This window comes from Bacillus rossius, chromosome 8, assembly GCF_032445375.1.
Source record: "Bacillus rossius redtenbacheri isolate Brsri chromosome 8, Brsri_v3, whole genome shotgun sequence".
In the NCBI taxonomy this organism is placed as follows: Eukaryota; Metazoa; Arthropoda; class Insecta; order Phasmatodea; family Bacillidae; genus Bacillus; species Bacillus rossius.
In genome coordinates, this window is record NC_086336.1 from 46,985,873 (window position 1) to 47,010,456 (window position 24,584).

Sequence of the window (24,584 nt, forward strand, 5' to 3'; positions counted from 1 at the left end):
TCAATTTGCTGCAGCCAATTCAATTATATTAGAAGGCGTAACCTTCTCCTTTATTTTAGCCTGAAAAAGTACTTTTTCTCAACATTTGCCAAAGTGCCAGTTAGCCATTTAACTGAATACAACAGAGCCTTGTAACAGCATTTGGAAGTTCTATTGAAATTGTTGCTTTGGAGAATGAACACCAGAATTTTTACCTATATTTGCAGTTTTATTGTAACTTAATTCTTATCCATATTAATTTATCAATGTAGTGGACATATCAATATTGACTAAACTTCTCATAGTGAAGTTCTTGATAAGATATTTTTGACAAATTGTTAAAATTAAAAGAAAATTAAACATATTTTAACTATACTTATTTACGTATTGGTTTAGTAACTTAGAAAACTGAAAACCTTGTGCCTTAAATTAGTTTTAAGTAACATTTGTTTTCCATGTATGGCCTTTTATGATATACAAAAATTAAACTAAACAAGAAAATGTTTGTGTTTTAGAACTGGTTTATTTAGTTAGTGGATTAAATAAAAGATAATTAATTATAAAGGATGCAGTTTTCTTGAAAATAATAGTAAGCACGCTCTTAATGTGGATTTATTTTCTCTTGTATTACAAGAAATTTTATATATATACACACACACACACACACATACATTAAAGTCATTAAACATATAAATAAAAAGTGACTATTCAGAAATATTTTAATTTGTAGGATATTTTTTTCTAAGTTGAAAGTGCATATTGTGCAAGGCTACATAAATAAAACCAATTCAAAGTAATTTTTCAAAACAAACAGTAAAGATACTTAGTTATTTGTGTTTCATTGAAGTTCTTACTAGATTCTATGATTTTTTATTTACTTTAAAAATTATACTATCATAATTTATTATTATTATTTTTTAACAGTACATATGTAGTTTTCTAGTTTGTATATTGACAAAATGCAAATTTCTTGTATTGAATAAGTGGGACAGCTAAAAATTGCCTAGTAATTTTCACAAACATCTTAGTGATTTTTACTTTTAGACAGTTTAAAATCCAACACTGCAGGCAGTATTAGTATTGATGTAAATAAAACATTTTTTTTCCAGCAAACAGTTGCAATATTATTATAAATTGTGTTTCCAGATTAAATTACATTTTTATTTTACGGTTTATATTTTTATGTACCAAGAAACTGCAAATTTCCACATAAAACTTTGTAATTAGTAAATGATAAATTTAACACTATAGTGCAAGCATCACAATTTTAGAACTTTTTCTCTCCTTACAAAATATGAAAACATAATAGAATGAAAATTTTGATCTCTGTGCTACTTATTTAACTACTACGGGTGTACCAATTGAATGGACGTCTATCAAATTAATCTAATTTAGTCGGTTAACCAATAATTAGATAACAGGTTTCAGCAAATTATTGACCACCATGGCGATAACTTGACAATTCTGTAATTGTAAAAAACCATGATATCAGGAATAATCTCAAATTTAATATTATCTAATTTTTTTGTGCTATTGAGGGTAGTAATTAGATTACTGAAACCAGTATGCAATTTTAGTACAATATTCTTGCAAGTAGATATGTATTTTGCTAGTTTTTTATGTATCTTGAAAATTACCAAGTTTTTTTAAATTGTAATTCTGACTGTTTCATAAAATGTAACTGGTAATTTGTATTAGTACATACCCATGACTGCAGTGGTTAGTATTTAAATCAGTCCTTAAAACTAGCATTTTCGATAAAGTTTTCAAACATATCCTGTCTTTAATTGCATTGACATCACTTGAGCCATACCAACATTTATTAATATTTTTCTACTAATTTATTATTTTCCAGTGAAATTATTTTCATAATTTCAGGGTGTAACCTAGATTTCAAAGTGAATAGACACAGTTTTATTCTGTATTAAAATTTTTCAAGAAATATAATACCTATTCAGTAGCATGAAGAAAATCTAAAAAATTTTAAGCTTATATATTTCTTTACAAAAGCGTATGACTGAAGTTTTTGAAATTGCTTATAATTGGTTAAAACTTGCCATGACAAATATTCTCAGTAGCTAACGGGATCAAAGTAAACACGCTGACCATTATGCTGATTTGCTGATAATATTTTTGCTTGGTGTGGGAGTGTGTGTACAAAAGTCGCTACTCCTTTTATTCTTTGTTCTACTCCACCAAAGTCTTTGGTTACCAGCCCAGATTTTTCATCTGGTACTTGCAAAGAATAGTATTCATTTACCTTCGCAGGGTAGAACTGCTGAGGGTGTAAGGTGCTAGCTTTCTGGTCGTAAAATCCGTAACCGGTCGCCGGTGCGAGGTAACCTCCGGTCGCCATGGCAGGCCCGTTTTGAAACCCGCCCACTCCTGCGTTTTGGCCGTAGTTGTAACCGCCTCCGCCACCCTTGTAGTAGGCTCCGCCCCCTCCACCCTGCCCCTCGTAGGTGTTGAGACCGTACTTGTTGGCACTTCTCCCGACACCGTACTTCTGCTGGTCGTTGAGGTACTGTCCATTAGAGAGGATGTCTTTGTTGCCCTGCTGTGCGTCGAACGCGGCAGACGTGCCGTAGTTGCCCTGCCTGGCCTGCTGGTTGCCCTGGTATGCGCCGTCTTGGAAGCCTCCGCCTCCGACGTTCCCCGCTGCGTCCTTGTAGGCGCCGTCCCGGGCGTCGTAGCTGTAGTGCCCCCCTTCGTCTGCGCCGTCGTCGTAGAACGTGGACGTCTTGCCCGATTCGTCCTTGTGGTACGTGTTGTGGAACCCGGTGGAGTGGTGTCCCTTGCGGTGGCCGGCCCTGCTGCCGACGCCCTGTGCGGCCGCGCCGTTCCGGCTGTAGGCCTGGTCCCCGTAGTACGCGTTCCCGACGTTGTGGCCCCGTCTGGCGCCGGCCGCGTCTCCGTAGTACCCTGAACTCGCACCGCTGCCTTTCTTCGCAGCGTTGCTGCCGCCGTAGCGGTTTGTAGACGCGAGATTGCTGGCTCCTTTGCTGCCCCCGGCGCCGTAGAAGCCGATTTCTCCTTGGGAGATGCCGGTGTTCTGGTTGCCGTAAAATCCTCCGGCACCTTTTTCTAGTCCGTAATTTTGGCCGCCGAGCCCTCCGTAACCTTGTTCGCCGTAGCCACCGTAGTCTCCGAGATAGGCGGTGGAAATACTTGGCCCAAGAATTTGAGATGCCTCGGCCATGTGGTCTATTCCCTCTGTTTTGACGTCCACCAACTTACGTTTCTCTCTCCCCCTGGTGTGGTTCCCGACGGAGTCACTTGTGCGGAGATGTTTGGTAGCTGTAGTCTTCTGTTTCTCTGGAATGGTGTGGAGTTCTTCACCAAACACTGCGGTTATTAAAACTGCACACACAAGCACTAAAGGGAGGCACCGAAAACCTTCACTCATTTTCAGTGGTAAATGTCGGAACGAGAGTTTGTCTGGAACGAGACACATGCAACTGAACGTACAAAAACTTGGCGATTTATTTTATGTCACTCCCAACAGTCCTCCAAGTGACCTTGAGTGGTTTGCTCTTTCATCACGGTACGGGGAGCAGTGGTGGGGATACAGCTTGAGAATGGCAGAACATTGCAACACAAAAAAAACCACAGCTTCATAACAGCTAAACAATGACCAAGGCTGCCGACCAGACGTGTCAATGACACTTGGTCTCCATAATTGAGCGTTTTGCTGAAGTTTCCTCTACTATTAGATTTCATGCAGTTTTCATGACTGGCCAATTGTCTTGAGATCCGCCAACCTTGGCGGTTCGAAACACGCGCTGGACCGCTCCTTTACAGAACCTTTTCAGACTTCAAAAAAAAAAAAAAGAGCTTTGTTGTCAGCCGGATGGAATGCCTGCTGCCGTTATTTCCGATTGAACGCTGTTTCTTTCCGGAAAATGGATTGGCCGAGGTCTTTTCTCGTACAATGGCTCTTGGTGACGGAATTCATGACTTGCTGATCATCACAACGTAATGGTTGGCTGGTTCCCTCCTGGCCAAGAAACAATTCAAGGTCGTGAAATAGAACTGCTGCCGGCTTGTCATCGACACCACTGCTTGGGGAGATGCAGGAGTTTTCTGATTACGTACTTCTGTACTTCTTTTGAATGAATTCAACCCTAAATAGATCAATTTGCTTTATAGTGTAGCCACCTTTTTTTTCTTTTCATATTTTAACCTTTTGCAGCTGTTGATATAATGGCTTATATTCTTTATAGTGTCTAGATTAAATTTATTATTTTATCAAAAAAGTGTTTCCTACTTTGCAATATTTTATCCAGGACTAATGCAGGAATTCTGGTGGGTCTTGAAAGTCACATGTTTTCAGTCTTAGTAGTTTTGCTAAAATGAAGATATCAACTAATATTAGGACATCATGCATGGTGTTAAGATGGTTTTGAGCTTTCTTTTTGTTGTTAAAAATATCTCAATAATATCACAGTTTTTGCAGTGGTATAATAATTTTGAGATTTACAAGAATTGAAAAGTTACAATTGTTAGTTTTTTGGAAAACAAAGGTAATTTTTTCTTACAAATTGGATTACCTAGTTATTATTTTGAATAATTTTTCATTTAACCATACACTTTTAAAGAACATCACCAGTACCTGTAGTTGATATTAATTGCTTGTTATCATTTCTTAATCAGAAGCAGTGGGTTGATATGAAAGGGTGTTTTTTAGTGTTTGGTATAACTGATAAATATTGCAGGTAAAATGTTTGGAACTGATTTCTATCTGACAAACCATTATGAAATGAACTTTTTTAGTATACTTTAGGCTTTGCGATGTATATATATATATATATAGGTTTTGTACTTTGGCCTGATTATTTGACCACTTGAACTCATGTCACGCATAAACGTACATTAAAAAACCAATTTTCATTTTGATACGAATTGGAATGCTCAATGCAAACAACATGCTTAAATATTCAGACTCTCAATGAACTCAATTTTTTTTTAGTTTTGCAAGAATTTGTAATTTTTTTCTTTCTTTGGTTTTATTAGAATCAAGTTACAGGGACAAACTACAAACAGGATTTTACCAGTTTCTGATATCCACGATTGTTTTCAGTGACCAAATGTTAGTCGGTACCTATTGTATACGATGTCAAAGTATTTTAGAGAAATTAAAAATTTTTTTACTAGTGTGCCATGTTTTTTTTTTTTCATTCTTTGAAATGCAAATTTTTAAAATTTAACACAAGCGATTCATACTTGCATTTTATGAAAGTGCAGATAATTTCTGTCACGTCTTTTGGCTGTCCTGGATACATACTAATGAAACAATACACTTTTTCCACACTGTTAAAATATAAATTTTTCTATTTGTTTAAGAAAACATGCTTGTTTTCTCCTGTAATTTTTAAGTCTTGTCACGTTGTAAACATAACAGACAAGACGGCATGTAACAAACCACAATAGACCTTAGAGTGTGACCTGCGATTTTTACAATCGATTGACACTGATCTTGCTGTGAAGTACATTAAGTAACTTCCCTGGTGCGAAGAGGCTGAGAAGGAAGCCCAACTATTAGAAGATGGAATCTCTTCAATTACACAGCAACAGTCTTAGTGTTGAGTATGATGATTTTTTTAAACTATTTAGTAATAGTTTTTATTTTTAATGTTGTATGGGGTCGTGTGTATAGCTTATTGTTTTTATTTTTATAAAACATTTTTTGTAATATTTAACTCAACCTAAATAGTTGTAAAATTTATATGCTGCATAATAATTTCTGTTAATTTGGTCTAAACCAGATACATTCTAAACAATAAAATAAAATAAATTTTTCTGAACTATACACTTAAGTACAAATTTTGTCCGGAAATAATGACAGTCCTTGACTTTAAAACATTACTTTTTAATGATTTCAATTAAGTGTTAGTTAAATGGTACTTAATTCCATGATTTAACTTGAACTTTGGCGCTGTATTGTGTACTAAATTGCATTTCTGTTATATACAGTGTTATAACATGCTTTTCGGTGTTATCGCAATTCACTGTATAATCTTGTCCCTAGTTATCAGCATTTTGAAATTGCAGAAATATTGTACATTCTATGAACATTTTATATCTTTGCTATTTTTAATTTGCAAAATCGCAACTTTACCATTACTTCTTTGAAGTGTGTTACTACTTTATAAATGTAATCTTTTTCTGAATTGCGTATTTGTTAAATTGTGTGCATACACATAAAAATATTAAAAATTCATATTTTGGTGCATTTTTGACAGTTTATTTATTTAGTGTGCTTGAAGTATAAATGCATATACTAGTTAACCACTCATTAAAAAAAGTACTTAATCTTACTAATGCTAAGAGATTTCTGAAAGGACATCTCTTATACAAATTATCACATAATCGTGCTAAAAATGTGCTGGAACAAAAGTGCTGTTTACGAACTTTCCAAAACAAGTTACCAAGTAACAATTACAATTCATATGTAAGAGTCTTGCAAATTTCCCATATGGATTGAAAAACCTGGCAAAATCAGGGAATTTCATATTCGAAAATTGGTAGCAACCCTGATTCTGTGTAAGGTTTGCGTGGCCAGTTGAACCACTGGTTTTACTAGTGCTGCAGAGGGACTTATGCATGCAATTTAATTAATGTTAAATTTTGTATTTTTTGTGGAAGACAGGTGATCAGGATTAAATTGAAAGTATCTCATTACAGTTCAACATAATGTGCTTCTGGGCAAGGCACTCTGCCAGTGACTAATGAAATAATAATTTTATGTATTTTTTTAAAAAGCAAGTTTAGAATTTTTTGTATATTTTATTTGTTAGTAATTTTAAGTTATATGATATTTTAATTTGGTTTAGTAAAATTGTATGGCATTACAGTTTTAAGTTAGTGTGTTTTTATAAAGGTCTTGTGTAAAACTTTGAGTTTGGTAAATTACTGGTAATCTAGTATTCAGTAATTATGTGTTTAACCCCTTAACATATATATTATGGCTAGATATATGTGTCTAAAAAAACCCTTTTTTAAATTTGTTTTTTTTTTGCAGTAATTTGCAGTAATCTATTGTTTTTAATATGCAAATAAACGTACCACATGTAAAACATACGTTTTTACATTTTTTACAAAATTATGTAATTTTTAATGCACACTGTTTTACTAACCCGAGTATACTCGTCATTGTTGAAATATATGTAAATACATTATAAATATTGATGGAATATAATTAAATAGATACATATTTGGATAAAAAACATTTAAAACAAATTGGAAGTTATTATAACAACATTAGTAATGTTCAGCATGGTTAGAATTATTTCTCAAAAGTAGTTATCTGAAAATCACATTTATGCAGCAATATATTTTACCTATTCAATATGCAAATGGACATACCACACAAAATACATTAAAATGTCACGTTTATCACACCATCATGTCATTTTGAATGGACACTGGTTTACTAACCCGTGTATACTTGTCAGTGCTAATATTCACTAAGATTACTAAAAATATTTATAACATTAGCCAGATATAGTATAAGCTTACATAGAAACCAATGAAATAACTTTTGCAACATACCATATTTATTTTACAAAATTACATCTACTTTTATAAAATTGCCTGAATAACATGAAAAACAAAATATGTACATATGATATGTAAATGTTGTCAGTCCGAATAGATCTTCGTATAAAAATTTACCTCACAAGGTTTGTACAGTATACACTAATTGCAATAGCTGAACATTCACAAATACACAAAAAATCATTGTAATGTCAAGGATGTCATTCTTTACAAAAGCAAAGTTTTTATGTGAGACATTCAGTTTTTTTTCACAGCACAATAAATAAAAGAATGTTTATTTGAATACAGTAGCTGAATAATGTCACGAGTCTGTATTGACATTTGTGAAGTTATTCTTGAATGCATTTCACTCTGACTGTAAGCCTAACTAATTTCTGCTTAAATGTCTGCTGTTGTATGATAAACTCTGAAGCACGGCACTACACACAGTGGCACACCACAGTCTTCACACATGTACCGTGTTTTATGCCGTATATTTTTCCCCCGTGCATCTGTCACCCTGCTGCACATTGCACACTGGCGTGTAGGATTGCTTTTTTTGTCAGTTGGCGGAATCGTAGCTGGAAAGTGACGTTCAGTCATTCTCAGTGGATTCGTTGATTTTCCAGGCCTACCTCGTCCTGGCGACATTGTTGGCTTGTGAAACTGTTCAATAAAATTTTTGACAACAGCCTCTCTGTACTCCAAATGTGACTGCTTCCCTCCCAACTTTGAATATAACAAAAATGAATTCCATATTGCTAGGTCCACTAAATGGAAAAAAATCTTCTTATAGTATTTTTTCCCCCCTCTTCCTGGGTACTGCAAAGTCTGTTGTGCGCTGGTCAACAATGTCCACACCTCCCATTGTACTGTTGTAATCTAACACAACTTTTGGTTTTATGTGCTGTTGTCCATAGATTGTAACACTTTTCATTTCAGAATTGTGGATTGTAGACAACATTGTGACTGGTTTTTTGTCCATCCACTTCAGTGCCAATAGTTTCCCTCTTTGGAAAGCCATGACACTGCCTTTCGGCAATTTTTGTTTCCGCAATTCTGGTGGCATTTCTTTTCTTGTCGTTTTCACAGTCCCATAAGAATCAGTTCGATGTGATAGCAACATATCTGATAGCTGTGGTGAGGTATAAAAATTGTCAGTAATGACACAATAACCTTTCCCAAGAAGAGGTTTCACTAATGACATAACTACTTGTGACGACATTGGCAAGCCTTTGTATTCATCATCAAAATTGGTTCCTCGTCCGGTGTAAATTACGAAGGAATATACATATCCACTTGACGATTCACATAACATGAATGACTTTATTCCGAACCGCGCCCTTTTGAGAGGTAAGTACTGTTTCCAACCTAGACACCCTTTATATAACATAAGGCTTTCATCTACTGTGACATCTTTTTCTGGAGTGTAAAGTTCAGAAAATTTATTTTACAAATGAATATATATAGGCCATATTTTATTCAGTTTAGGGTTTGGATGGGTGGCTGCATCATATGACTCATTATCCACAAAATGAAGAAACTGTTTCAGCTGAACAAATCTGCGAAATGGCATGGTTTTCCTAAAAAATGGTGTGTCAAATATTGGGTTCTTAGCCCAGTACATTTGATATGTAGGTTTTTTGACTATGCTTTGAGCCACAACTAGTGCAAGAAAAACATAGATTTCCTCTTTGTTTGTTGGTTTCCATTTTGTTTGAGGATGTGTTTGAATGTACTGTGATGCAAATTGGTTCGTTTCTGCCAAATCATTATCAAAAAATAAGAGAAAATAACGAAGAAAATTATTGTCAACATTTACATTTACATTGACGCCTGGTTTACCTGTAAATGGGTATCTTGGAGGAGAGATAGTTGGCAAACTACAGTTTATCTCACATCACATTCTGTCAGATATCTCTTCACTACCTGATTCTTCTGAGCTTGAAATGTCATTATAATTGTCGCTACTATCAGATCCCGATTTCTCAAGATCACTCACGTCGCTTCCTTCACTGTCGGAATCACTCATTTTGAACAATTTCTATTATTTACATTACAGTAATGTTGAAACCTCAGCTAAAATATATAAACATTGGCGGGAACATCATAAATTCATAATAGTACTATTAGAGACATCTAATGTACAATTGTTCAAACACAAACGGCGAACGCGTGTAAGTAGGCTACCGTGATAGATCGAATCTGCCCTGACATCTAGTGGGTAACAAAACTACTGGAAGTCTGTTTCAAAGGCTGAAAATACCTACTGCGACATCTAGCGAGAGCTCATGTAACTCATTCGAGAAAACTCGAAATATAATCAGACGCACGTTTTTGTTAGTCAGACGAGTAAACTCGGGTTAATAATTACGTGCCAAATGTAAAAAAACGATTATACTCGGGTTAATATGTTAAGGGGTTAAAGAGATCGAAGTTTCTTTTGACAGTTTGCTTCGTAGCCACCAGGTGAAGGGAGTGGAAGGGGGAGTGTGCTGTTCAGACTGAGATGGGAGGGAGAGTGGTGAGTTGGACTTGGCTTTGAGCTGTCGGGCTGAATGGAAGCTCCACGAACAAGTGTGCCGGTATGTGAAGTATTTGTGCGAGATGGTGAAAACACTTGTCGAGCCATTGTAGGACGTCCTGGAAGATTTACGCATGCCTTGTCCTATGGGTGTGTTGAGAGCACACGCCAATTTTTGTGACTTGCTAATCCTGGAGCAAGTTACGGCCTGCCTAGTGATTTTGGTATGCTTTGCCATTCCCCACTATCATCCTTTCAGGAAGTGTTTATGGCCCTAAACTTTGTTCAACCCTCAATAGATTTGTAGTGCCCTGTTAGTTACCCACCCATTTGATGGTCTTGCCATTGTACAGCAATGTAGAGGTACCTAACTGTGTTTTTTTTTTTGCAAGATTTTAAACTTTTTAAGAAGCTATGTTGAAAGACGTAATTTTTTTTAAGACATTTAAACAGCTTTTAAAGTATGCGCACTCTCCCACAAATAGTAAAGACAAAGAAAAATGAATGATGCAAATGCCCAATCACAAGCCAAATAAAATGACCCGGTTCAATGAACATAACTTTTAACACACACACATATATATATATAAAAATTAGTATTTCCAGTATAATTAGTGTGGTACCATTATATGTTACGTAACTAGGATTATGTTTTGCCAGTATTGCAAAGTTTTTGTTTAAAGAATTGTAACCTTTTAAAATTATAATGTATACAGTAAGTCCTCTATTTACGTCGTTTCGGATTAACGTCGCTAATGTTTGAGTACTTATGTTTCAATTTAAGTTGTCGCCGATTCACAATAACGTAGTTTACAATGACCGTAAATCTTTATTTTAACCAAAACACCGTATATAATTCGTTTATAATTCTTTATTTCCTTCGGTAGTTAATTTATGCTATGTAGCGTAAGCTACATGTTCACCGCCTTATCTTATCATACATCATGAGGGACGCTTCCTGCTCTCCGCGCGGTGATGCAATACTACCAGCCCGCCCGATCGGCCACCCACGTATCTCGCACGTAGAAGTGTTATCTACTTCCCGCAACGACACAGCATTTTCTCCTACCCCTTTTCGTCCAACTCCTTGGCACTTCAGTCGCTATGATATCATTGAGTTGGCCGGAGTTTTAAACGTGCCGTTGTTAACTTTATCGTGATTAAATGCGTTTGTAGTAGGCCTACAGTATCAGCTCACTGCAATTTATGATTTTTTCTTCATAAGATGTCTTCCAAACGACTAAATTTATCTTCAAACATAATTTCAAAAAATAAGAACAGAACACATGTTTCATTAGCCACGAAAATGGAAGTTTTGAGACGTTTTGATTCGGGCGAGAGGGCTGTTGAGATTAGTAAAGTGTTAGGTCTGCCACCTACCACAGTTTATACAATTCGATCAAACGCGGACAAAATGAAGAGTAGTTTACTGAACATGTCATCTGTCAGTGCTACAAAGACGAGTTATACACGTAATAGCGCTATGGAGAAAATGGAGAAGATGCTTGCCGTATGGATCGAAACACAGAACCAGCACAATTGCTCCGTAAATTTAAGGCTTATTCAAAGCAAAGCTCTATCATTGTACAATGAGGAAATGAAAAATGTTGAAGGTACTACAACCGTTAAAGAGGAAGTGTTTAATGCCAGCCGCGGGTGGTTTCAGCGATTTAAAGCCAGGTACAGTTTCCATAATATAAAACTGACAGGCGAGGCAGCAAGTTCCGACACTGACGCCACAAAGGAATTCATCCCGAAACTTGAGAAGATCATTGAAGAAGGTGGCTACATGCCGAAACAAGTTTTCAATGCAGATGAAACGGGACTTTTCTGGAAAAGAATGCCGGCGAGAACCTACATCGCTAAACAAGAGAGGACTGCGCCTGGTTTCAAGGCTGCAAAGGATCGTGTAACAGTATTGTTGGCGGCAAATGCAGCTGGCGACTGTAAAATGAAACCGCTGCTGATAACCAAGTCAGCCAACCCACGAGCCTTGAAAGGTTACTCAAAGGAGCACCTGCCAGTGATTTTAAGAGCAAATAATAAGGCCTGGATAACTGGCCACCTGTTCAGGGAATGGCTTAACTTGTATGCCATCCCTGCATGGAAAGAGTACTGTTCCAAGGAGAACCTTGACTTTAAAATTCTCCTTCTGATCGACAACTCACCTAGTCACCCACCCGAGGTAGTAGAAATGCATGAAAATTTGAAAGTGGTTTTTCTTCCTCCAAACACCACAGCTATCTTGCAACCACTAGACCAAGGCGTCATCGCATCGTTCAAGGCCTATTATTTGCGGCGTACATTCCAACAGCTGCTTGAAGGTACAGATGGTGAGGATAAGCCTACAATCAAGGAGTACTGGCGTGGCTACAACATTTTGCATGCTATCAAGAATATTGGAGAAGCATGGACTGAGGTCATTAAAAAGTGCTTGAACTCGACGTGGGGTAAACTGTGGCCTGATTGCCTACATAATTTTAAGGGATTTGAAGATGCCTCTCCTGCTGTAGACGTACACGCGGACATCGTTGACATCGCTAAAAGAACTGGATTCAACGATCTCGAAAGTGACGACATTGACGAAGTCTTGGATGCTAATGTAGAAGAGCTTACAAACGAAGAGCTACACCAGCTGGTAATTAAGTGTATTCAGAGCTTTTTCGTTTAAAATGTTACGTAAAATGATATAATCTATATTGTTTGCGATGTAAATTTAAAGTAGTGTTTCTCATGAAAATTTTTTTACATTGATTTTTATTAGAATTATTCCCGTACGTAAATTGTAAGAATTGCGCCGCGCTATTGTATAACCTCTTTTAGGTGTTTATTACTTCATGTGATTATTTTAAATCAAGGGCTCTCAATGTTTGTCATACTTATAGTACTTTTATTGTATGTATGCATTTCTTTTGACTTTGTTCTTACCAGCCTCCAAAAGAAAACAGTTGTTTTCTCCCGCGAATGACTCAAAGTAAAATCTGTGTTGCGCTAAACCACTTTGTATCCTTACACTTTGAATGCATTATGCGTTTATATTACATACAGTATGTACTATATATCTGTTTTTATATTTCAATCAATAAAGGTAATAAAGCAGCTGGTTAAATAACCATTCTATAAAGCTGAGAAGTACTAGTTGGACTTGTTTCCCACGCTGTCGGTTGTCATTTGCTGATAAAATGGCCCGTTGTCACGTCTGTATGCCAGCGCTTCCGGCCGACCTTGGGCCGTGGCCGGCCGGTGGCATGAAACATGGCTCATTTTGCGTCGTTTCTATTTACGTCGTGGTTTTCAGGAACGTAACCCCGACGTAAACAGAGGACTTACTGTATTGATTTTGCAAATCTTAGTTTATGAAACAAGCATTCCAAGTGTTTAGTGTTTCAACTCTTAAGAGTAAATATTTTTAATTCTTGTACATCATTTTATTTTCAACCCTTGGTACCTTGATTCAGATTTGAATTAGAGGAAATTGGGATTTGGCCCATCACTATAAATTATACTATTATACTTGCCCAGTTTAACAGAATGTACAATTTTTTTTTTTAATTGCCCCTTTAGGCATATTTGGCGAACCTAGTATGTCAACGACTGCTGATGGTTGCCAAGGACCACTTTGAGCCGATGTTTGTAGTTTTGAGTACTGCAATAATCTGCTTCCCCAACGATGTCTTGGCTGGTGCCGGAGGCAGGCTCTTACGTCGGCTGGCATTCTGCGCTCCTTTCTAGATAACTCAAGAAACCTTACCAACGTAGAGAAGGGAGAAGTAGACCTTGATTTTGGTAAGATTTATTTTTCCAGTACACATAGTCTTGAGAGAAGAAACTTACCTTGTTACTATGCAGTGTTGTAAGATACATTTAAAAGTAATTTTTAATATTAATTATGGTTAATGTTGCCATGTATGTGTTGGTACCAGTTATACAATTAATTATTCCAAAACTCTCTCTGCATAAAGGTAATAAAAAAAGGGAGGTGGTGTACAGTTATAAATCAATATTTCACAAAATTCACAAAACTTATTTGTTTATTTTAGTGATGGCCCGATATTCGATATCGGTAATATCGGCACATTTTTCAATATCGGACATCGGTAAATACTTGCGATATTTTGATAACCGATGTTTGATCTCGCCAATAATACTTCTCACATAACCTCAACTGTAATTCCAAGCTTATTTTCCACGGGCGTAATTTACCTTTCTTCACGTCACCATATTACATAGTAATTCCAAGCATTCCACTGAAACAATTTCAAGCCTATTTCTTCTTTCTGATACTGCAATGCATCCCGACGGTACAATTCTTCCATGTGTACACAAATCCCAGTCATTAGTGCATATTTATTTGTTTCAGATATTCGCAAAATGTTTTCGCTTGATGAATTTTCGAAGTTCACTAAGTGTACATAAATTGAAAACATAAACGAAAATAATTACGATATTTAATTTAATAAGTAGTGTAGCCGCAAGTAAACATTGGGAAGAATAAAGTTGCTGCTTGATATGACCATAGAGTAAGTAAGGATATAACAGGCATTTTCTTTCCGTGTCGTTTCATGGTCGCCAACTGCTGTTCTATACAAAGACGTTACATAAGTTTTACAAAAGCTAAAATATGAAACGTATTTAAATAGGGCAAGTTGCAGCAAAGGTATTATGTTGGCTATATTGAGTGCATTGCCAATAACATAAATAAATATGTGTGGTTTTATTAACTCTGCAGTACGTTTCAAAGTTGTATTGAAATTACTTTTCACTTATTTTTAACGTGTTTTCACACCAATAAATGGAGTGATACACTTGAACAATGGTCACAAAATTTGCTAATTGAAGACCTTCCTTTCTAGCGTGTTGTTTACCGTGATGAAATTTTACAAAGGGTACAAAAGTTGGTAAAGTTTGATGTTTTTCAGACTGTATTTTTCGTAGATTACAGTTGAGACACTGGACTAAGTACATGCAGTGACTTGTGAATTTGAATTTAGAGAGCTTATTTAATTAATAAAAATAATATACATTCACATAAGTATGTTTTATTAATATTTAACATTTTTCATTATTGTCTCTAACAATACTCCAGAACCACAATTTTATAGAATCAGTAATTTAAATGAGATAGGCCTATTATCGGAATATCGGGTATCGGATCGGTAAATTTGGAAATATCGGAGTCGGTATCGGGTTTTTGGATATCGGGCCATCACTAGTTTATTTAACTGCATTTATGTATTTGGATTCAAATACCAGAATTTAGATTCAATATAAATTTTTTTTAAACTGGTAGTGGTAAGACTTATGTAATTAATCAGTCCATGATGCAGGTGGTAAAACGTATTGCTTTGGGTTTTTTTTCCCTATTGACTAATTATTCACAATGTTGACAAGTCCTGCAGGTATAAATGTGAGCATTACCTGGAATGTGGACAGTGGGCAAGCAGATACTACATGGATGCAGTTCACGACATGCTTTCTGCTTCAGTTGTGTCAGGCAGGTGTAAGGGTCATAGATGTTGTCATGCCCTTGATTGAATGCATTTTATTTGTGCCAGAGGCCTGCTTTTGCATAAAGCGGAATAGAAATGCATTAATACTATATAGGCCAGTCAACAAGAGGCAAAGTAAGCACTTTTTACCAGCAGACCTGAAAACTTGATATAAGGGTAATTCGAGGACGCTGAATCAAATGGGGCTAATTTTTTAAAAATCTGATATGAAGTTATTGGCGAAAGGGTTAAAAATAGGTTTAACTCAGTTCAGAATCTGGGCGTTTAAGCGAAAAACAGCTTAAACAAAAGTTGTGGAGAATTAAAAAATACATAAAAAAGGTTCTCAGGTCCATCTTCATATAAGCAAACATGATCGAGATATATTAGAGAGAAAGTAGTAAAGTGTAATTGTAAATAAAAGTGGGGCTAGTGTGTGTACTAAACACAAACGAAGGGTCTTCTGCTATTCTCGGGCCTCTCCGTCATGACTAGAGAGTACGAGTGAGAGACACAACCGTTTGTTTCCTCTTTCTATTTTCTCACGCGTTAGAGAGAATTTTTTGTCTTTGGCCGTTGAGTGTCAAACGTTATATATATTTTTTAAATTGAATCGTGATGCTTATGGCACGTCGTTTTCTTATTTATTGTCAAAAATAGTGAAACGCAAATAAATAAAAAATAATATAAAAAAAAAACAATATTTCATTTTAACAGAAACTAATAGTTTCCAAAAACACCTTTCTTCAGTCAAGAATAAAAATAGTGAATTAATTTTGTATCTAGGAATACAATTAATTGATATAATTAATTGATGTAAATGTTTTGCCTCACAAAAATTTATTTGTACATCAAATTGAATACTTATTCTTTTTAAGATAAAATTTAAATATTATTCCTATTAAATTATGCAATTTATAAAATTTAAATTACAAATTTTTTGTCTCATAAAATATTTCTTTGTATATCAAATTGAATACATATTTGCAAACAAAGAATTTCATGTCTATACATAAAATTAATTCAAAATATACAGGAAAGGATTCTAAAAACCTAGGATTGATTTTTTGTCTAGACATAATATGGCATAAGAAGACATTAGTGCATTTTTTCAGCTTCAAATGCGTTAAAATTGCAGGAAAAAAATTTAAAATGCAGAATTATAATAATTCAATTAATTTAAATAAATTTTATATAGCTGGAATTTGTATTGCGCCCACACAAAATATTCATTGCTGATTTCCACTATGTGCATAATTCAAATAATTAAAATAAAATTCAGTGCATTATTTTAATTCCACAAAATTTTGTACAGAAATTAAAATTATTGAAAATAATATAAAAATAAATAAAAACATGATAGTCCTATGAACAAGGTAACCGATCAAAAACGGCCACTCCGGATTTGTGTAACATAATCTGTTTGTTTCGTGTATAAATTGTTATTACGGTTGTAATTGTTACTTTTTTTTATTTTTTGTAGATTTGTGTATTGAGCCGTAGGAAAATTTCAGAGCAGGAAATGTTTCAACGTTATATATCTTGGTTTGCAAAAGTCTTGTGCTGTGTGAGTTTTGCATGCTGCATCTTACACACTTCGAATGGTTTTTTTCTTCTTCAAAAAAATACCCTCTTTTATTGCATAATCATACCTATATTTTAGGATGTCAAAATTTGGATATAAAAACCTCTCTCATAAACGTCACATGATGTTTTTGGTCTCTCTATTAGATTCTGAGTGCTTTGTGTGGGTATTTTTTCCGTATAAAACGGTGTATTTTAAAATAGAAATCTAATTTTTATTCGGACATTCCCTCTTATTATTTAATTAACGGAAATGTGTAAAATTAAATATCTTTTAAAGGCTTCTTAAACGTTATAACCTGTTCGTCTGTGTCGCCATGGTGTACGGCTTACAAAAATGTAGCCAGCGGGGTTTTGTTTTTATGAATAACTTTATCTAACCAAAATTTTTTTTTGCACATTATCATCGCACCCCTACTTTTCAAACTTTATTTTAGAATAAAATGTGCAACAATTATGCGAGAAAACACGGTATATCTAGGTTCGAAGTGTGAAGATGCAGCATAGAACTCTCACACAGCACAAGACTTTTGCAAACTGAGATATATAAAGTAGAAACAAATTTTCTGCTCCAAATCTTCCTATCGCTCAATACACAATTCTAATAAATAAATAAATAAATAAATAAATAAATAAATAAATAAACAACCGTAATAAAAATTTATACACAATACACGAATCTGGAGTGCCCCGATTTTAATAGGTCACCTTGTTCATAGGACTATCATGTTTTTTTTTTTTTTTTACTTAAAATATTTTCAATAATTTTAATTCTCAAATTAAAATTCTGTACAGAATTGAATGCCCTAAATTGTAATGTGAGAATTAAAATTATATATATAATTTTAAAAGAATTATAATTCTGTACATAATATTAATTTCTGAACAAAATTTCCTGGAATTAAAATAATGCACTGAATTTTATTTTAAATATTTGAATTATGCACATAGTGGAAATTGGCAACGAATATTTTGTGTGGGCGCAATACAAATTCCAGCTATATAAAATTTAATCAATTAATTTAATTATTATAATTCTGCATTTTAAATTTTTAAATAGCTCGCAGTCAAAGTATAATTCTAATTCATCGAATTTAAATTGCAATTATTTTGTGGCCCATTAATTTTTTCCCCCTGCAATTGAAGCTGAAAAAATGCATTAATGTCTTCTTATGCCATAATAAAAATGAACTAAAATTATGTCTAGACAAAAAAATCAATCCTAGGTTTTTAGAATCCTTTTCTGTATATTTTGAATTACGTAATTTTATGTATGGACATGAAATTCTTCTTTCGCAAATATGTTTTCAATTTGATATACAAATAAATATTTTATGAGGCAAAAATTTGTAATTAAAATTTTATAAAATTCATAATTTAATATGAATATTATTTAAATTTTAAATTTCATCTTAAAAAGAATATGTATTAAATTTGATGTATAAATAAATTTTTGTGAGGCAAAAAATTTATATCAATTAAATATATAAATTAATCATATCAATTAATTTTGTGTTCAGACACAAAATTAATACATTATTTTTACTCTTGACTGAAGAAAGGTGGTTTTGGAAACTATTAGTTTCTGTTAAAATAAATATATTTTTTATTTTAATTTATTTACGGTTCACTATTTTTGACAATAAATAAGAAAACGACGTGCCATAAGCATCAATATTCGATTATATATATATATATATATATATATATATATATATATATATATATATATATATATATATATATATATATATGAGAGAACAAACAGTTTCTTACTAGCACTCTCTAGTCATGACAGAGAGGCCTGAGAATAGCCGAAACCCCTTCGTTTGTGTTTAGTTCACACGTACGTTCGCACGCACACTAGCCCCACTTTTACAATTACGCGTTACTACTTTCTCTACAATATTTTTCATTCATGTTTGCAAATACGTAGCTAGACCTGAGAACCTTTTGAAGTATTTTTTAATTCTCAACAACTTTTTTTTTGAAACATTTTTCATTTAAATGCCTTGATTCTGAGAAAAACTGAGTCAAACCAATTTTTAAAAATTTTCTCCAAAAACTTCACACTTTCTTCAAAAGAAATTAGAAAAATTCCATTCAGCGTCCTCAAAGTACCCTTATATCAAGTTTTCAGGTCTGCTGGTAAAAAGTGCTTGCTTTGTCTCTTGTTGACTGGCATATATGTGCAAGACAAATTGAAGTTAATCACGGGAATTTGTACATCCTGGGTATGTAAAAGTGTGGTTCTACTTTAGAATGGGAAAACATTTATGTATGTTTTTTTTTTTGGAACCTGCAGTTGTCATTAATTAATGTCTACAGTATGACTGGCACATCTTTCAAAAAACTAATTTTATTTTTATTGTTTCATTTATTAGTTTTGTCCTAGGCATACTTACTAGTGTAAGTGCATCATATATCAGTCAAAATGGAACTGGTTTGATGAAATAAGTATAATAAAAACATTTAAGTCATACTTTTTCAATAATATACTGTCTTTTTTAAATAAACACTACTAATAAAAACATTAAAGCAATAACACAAATCCCTTTTTCAAAATCCAAATTGAACTAAAAATTTAACCATAATATCTTGTCTCCGCAATTGTTGAAGCTTCTAGCTGGATATCTCACGGAGAAATCCGTGAAAGATATAGCTGAGAAATGAATTGAAATGTGTATTCAAACAAAATGTTTGTCTCTCACATGCTATGTTGGTTACTTTGTTTTCTTGTCAGTGCTATTCTTTAAATCTATTAAGATAGTTCTTATATTTTGTGTTTTGGGCCAAAAGTTTTTGCCAGCATTATCCAAAAGAGGTAAAATGTCATGCAAAAGTTCGAGCTCACTTGCGTGGAATTTTGCTGCTGTCTCATGAAATTTAATAAATGTGTGGCTTAAACATTTGCAATATAAAAAAGTGATAGATTTACAGGAACATTCCTTAAATAATGGAAATGACATTACATTTAAACATCCACCATGGCATTTAAAATCGAGACGTAATTATTCAGTTTTAATGAAAAAGTACGTTCCAGGACTGAGAACAAGTGGTGACAAAGTGGGTGAAGTCATTGTTATTTGTGTGGTAAATGTGCTGGTCCCTGAAAAATAATTTTGTGATAAGCTGTTAATCTTCGTAGAGTATTTCAAGTATTTTATCGTCATGTTCACGTGCCCTGCCAAAGGGCAACTGGGCTGGCTATGGTAGGAGAGGCTTCTCCGACAAGTCAGGCCTCTACACGGTACTGGTGCGCTCTGTTAGGGGGTGGGCCGAGGCAGGGCTTCCAGCCTCTATACTCCCCCCCGAAGTTAACACACGTTGTTAATTGCGATAGGGCTTAAGGAGAAAAGAAAGAGGTGGTTTGATAGGTGGTGACTGTTTTCCCGGCGGAGTACTTCCAGTCTTTTCAAAACGTTTGGGATGTGGCAGCTATGGGCGGTGGGTCCGCAGTGAGTTGTTGCCTCGTTTCATGCCGACACAGCTGTGGGTTTGGAGTTACTTCTCAACAAGAGGTCGCCGCGGTGTACAGCTTATAAACATGTAGCCAGCGCTAGTTGGCATCATTCATGTTTGGTTATGTTGCTTCCCGTATAGAGCACGCGCACGTAGTCGAATATCACTATTGTCGCCGATTGCATGCCACGCGCGCTCTCTGTAGAGTGCCGAGTTAACTACATTTGTTGGCCCGCATTCTTTTGTGGCAAGTATGTACTATGACGGTAGTTACGCGTTAGTTTTAGTCACTGGCGTTCTGGTAACAGACTTGGTTTTTCTTTTTAAAGTTGAAGAAAGGTTTTTGTTTAATGAATTATTATATAAATTGTTTCACGTGCTCTTGTATACATTTTTTTTTTTTTTTTTTTATAAACGTACTTTCCATGACTAGGTTTTGTTTTTATGAATAACTTTACCAAACAAATTTTTTTTCCCCGCATAATTGTCGCACATTTTATTCTAAAATCAAGTTTGAAATTTAGGGGTGCCCTACATTTCAAACTTGATTTTAGAATAAAATGTGCGACAATTATGCGAGAAAACACTGTATTTTTTGCTGTGTACATTCAATTTTCCTTTAGTATTAATGCATTACTATCCCACTTTAAGTGAAAGCATTTCCCGCCATTTACATTGGAACAGTGCTGCATTTTATATCAAATCCTTCAGAAAATTTAAAGAAACATTAAAAGTTGAAAGCAAATCGTGTGTAGTTTAATTATTGTATGTTACTGCATGTGTTTGTTGTCACAACAACTGTCTTTGCCATTGTAAACAACTTAGATTGTTTTCTGATTTAGATGAAGCAAAACTTTCTGAGTCGTGAACACGAAAATTGAGTTCAATTTGATATTTTTTTTTGCCTTTAAACTTAAGGGGGTGCTTCCCATTTCAGGTCAAGACGTGATATTTACAGTAATTACAGATAAATTTGTAGACTTTTTCAATTGTTTTACTTTTACGAAATGAAAAATATATATACAACACAGACTTTTTTCATAATTAGCTGCCAAAGTTACATTTTTAATGTTTTTGGGTTGTACAAATAAGGAGAATTTAATTTATCGCAGAACTGAAACTGTTTAGGTTTAACTACAATGCCGCTGGCTGCTTCAAGAAATGGTTTTAATTCTTTATCAGAAAATATTAATTAATTCAGGGTGGCCACTCTTCTGGGATAATAAAATTCCTGGTTATTTCCAGGTTTTTTCAAGGGTGGTTTTTATCAATATTTGCATACAATTTGTATTTTTGTTACACAAAGCACACACAATATGTTTTATTGGCGTTAAACAATAGACAACTTAACTATAGGCTTAAAAATTAAATCAATGAACTTGCTTATAACAAAACCTACCACCAACAAAAAAATTTATAATCTCACGTCACAAAAATTACTTGAAACCAAACGCACGTGTTTTGCCCCTCTTGCGTGGCTGGCTAATGCTGTTCTTCCCATCCATGCTACCGATATTGATTTTAACATTATACAAATTGCAAATAGCGTTTGTCCTGCACTTTGGATCTTTCTCCACCCATTCAAATCTTCCGTATATTTGTCATTGTATGTGATGACCGAACTCGTTGACATTTTGATAGTCTGCGCCAATTACATGTTAGATTAAAAAATTCAAAACAACGTCCCGCACAACTAAACTTTTAAAAAAACTCGAGAAAAGTATCCGTGATACTGTGACGCAACAACATGAGCGCAAAGTAAAAACAAATATACACACAAAACTAGTGCTACCAACATGCCGTGCGAGAAATTACTACCAACCTACAACAACATTTTCAGCCAAAATGCTGTTGCTTTTGAATACAGAAACATAATAAGTATGGAAGTCTGAATTGTTAACGGTTTCTTACGTACTACAAAAGTTTTTAAATGCAATATGAACAAATTAACTTTCTCAAAATATAGCTCACGAGCATACTGTCGTGCTTCGACGGGTGGTGAACGTGCTCATTTAACAGCCGTATATTTTTGCGATCGTTACTTCATAAAAAAAATTCCCGGTTCTAATAAAAATTCCTGGTTGATTCCAGGTATTCCTGTTTTTTTTAAGAAATCCTGGCTATTTCCCGTATTTCCCGGTTGGCTGGCCACCCTGTAATTATACCTGGCATCTCAAATTTGTTATGATTTCTACAGTCAAGACACATGAAATGAGTTTTTTTTGATAGAAATGCAAACCATAACATGAAGTAGCCAGTGGCATTGCAGTTAAACCTAAAAAGTTTCAGTTTTGCAATAAATTAAATTCTCCTTATTTGTACAACCCAAAATTATTAAAAATGTAAATTAGGCAACTACCGTATTTACTCGCAAATAGGTCGCCATCGCATAAAGGTCGCACCCATAATATGAGGTCTTGAAGTTGGTATTTAAGATTCCCCCCATATAGGTCGCACCGGTAATTTAATGATGCGAACGGCCGGCGCGCCGTGCACGAAAGAGTTAATGGGTACTGTAAAACTCCGCTACTACGAGAGGTGATAATGGCGTGATAAATTGTTGTAACAACAAGTACTCGTAATAACCGAATATAGAAAATTGAAGTCAAGTTAGATTCCTGACTTCTTAAAATGTCTTAATTGTAGACTATAACTCGAAAACAATGCTTTGTATTGAAAAAATGCACAGAATAAAAGTTGTAGTAAATTTAATTACGAATAAAAAAGGCCTGTTAAGATTTTTTATATCTACAGCGGTTTTTGTTATGCGTTCCGATAAATACTCACACTACGTGAATTCACGTCACGCGAGTTCGGCTATGCTAGCCGGCTGGTTGTTATTTTCGTTCAAAACATGGCGAAGGAACTTGTGTGGATCAGGTAGAAAACATTCGGCTATAAACGAAAGATATAAGAACAATGCTATCCTGAAATGCTGTGACATGTTTTTGGAGTAGATAATTACAGCGACAGACCAACAGGATGCGCTCCCATCCTTGCCATCAGGAATGTTTATTTTGACAGCTCAAGCAATTATCTTTCCCACGACCCTTCACAGCGTAAAAAAAAAGAAAAAGAAAAACATGTTCGAATGCAGAGGGAAAAGTAACTATGCAGTAAAATAAATATATTTACGGCCCTGCTAAATTTTCTATTCAATAAAATTAGAGGAAACTGCGGTGTGACTAATAAACAAATTGTATCATAATAACTTAGGTAAACTTACAAAGTATTTATTAACGGCGAAGGACAGTCGTATAAGCCCATAAAAATATTTATTTGACCGAGAATGGACTATACAACCTGGCTTTTGCCGCACGCGGTGTGGGAAGGGAGGAGGATGCTGACAGTTTCTCACGCAGAAGGTTGAAATAAGGGAGGGAATGTGTTGAAATGTTAGTTGGAAAAAGGGGGGGGGGGGGAAGGGTGTTTTTACATGTTTTGTGGCTGTGGGAGGGATGAGCCTTGAAGAATTAGCAGGGGATGGGAGAGGTAAGCGTCACGTCATGTATGACGTCAAGCCGCCGCTACCGCCAGCCTGGCCGGACGACTTTCTTATGCTCTCTCAGAAGCTACCACAGTGGCTTTTCATGCGGGCGGGTAAGATAACATCTAACATGACAGCTGAGACGGCTTTTCGAGCTATAGTGGACGCGCCGAGCTCGGCTAGACACTGCCGCGTGGACAGTCTAGAGGAGTGGTATCTATTTCTAGCCGTCTTTTGTATGCCTGCCTGTTTACAGTACAGCTTTCGCCAAGATAAACGTGAACACACAACATCCAACAAAGTGTAACAGACTTGTTTTTCAGCCGATTTTACTCAAATTTTAGACGGTTTCTCAAAAAACGGTCGTATAAACGGAATGGACGCATCAGAGGGGGGTCGCATCGGCGGGATTCTACTGTATTGCAAAAAAAAATTACTCAAAAATTTTAAAAATTTTTTCTTCACATATAGGTCACACAATTCAATTTTTTCCCCATAAAATCTGGTAAAATTGCCACGACCT

At 34.9% G+C, this 24,584-nt stretch overlaps 2 protein-coding genes across 2 annotated transcripts in view; one reads left to right on the top strand and one right to left on the bottom strand.

The window, feature by feature from the left end:
- On the bottom strand, positions 1-9,547 carry LOC134535366 (uncharacterized). The gene is made up of 3 exons (XM_063374438.1): positions 9,445-9,547; positions 2,240-3,339; positions 1-60 (listed from the first exon to the last, which is right to left on the bottom strand). Exons 1-3 carry the CDS (start codon positions 9,545-9,547, stop codon positions 1-3), a joined length of 1,263 nt encoding a protein of 420 aa, XP_063230508.1.
- The window catches only part of LOC134534865 (tigger transposable element-derived protein 1-like), an 18,594-nt gene continuing 1,195 nt past the window's right edge, over positions 7,186-24,584 (top strand). The window contains exons 1-2 of the mRNA XM_063373507.1: positions 7,186-12,677; positions 13,604-13,825. Of these exons, the coding sequence (XP_063229577.1) occupies positions 11,265-12,677; positions 13,604-13,771 (1,581 nt within the window). The 5' untranslated portion in view covers positions 7,186-11,264 and the 3' untranslated portion in view covers positions 13,772-13,825. The remainder of the gene's footprint in view (positions 12,678-13,603; positions 13,826-24,584) is intronic.

What these genes read in the sequence shown, in the direction of transcription:
- LOC134535366 (XM_063374438.1), bottom strand. Translation starts at nt 9,547, where the DNA reads ATGAGTGATTCCGACAGTGAAGGAAGCGACGTGAGTGATCTTGAGAAA. An exon ending in TTCAAGCTCAGAAGAATCAG is followed by an intron (nt 3,340 to 9,444) that starts GTAGTGAAGAGA and finishes TTGTGTGTGCAG; the next exon opens with TTTTAATAACCGCAGTGTTT. An exon ending in AGCAGTTCTACCCTGCGAAG is followed by an intron (nt 61 to 2,239) that starts GTAAATGAATAC and finishes GTACTTTTTCAG; the next exon opens with GCTAAAATAAAGGAGAAGGT.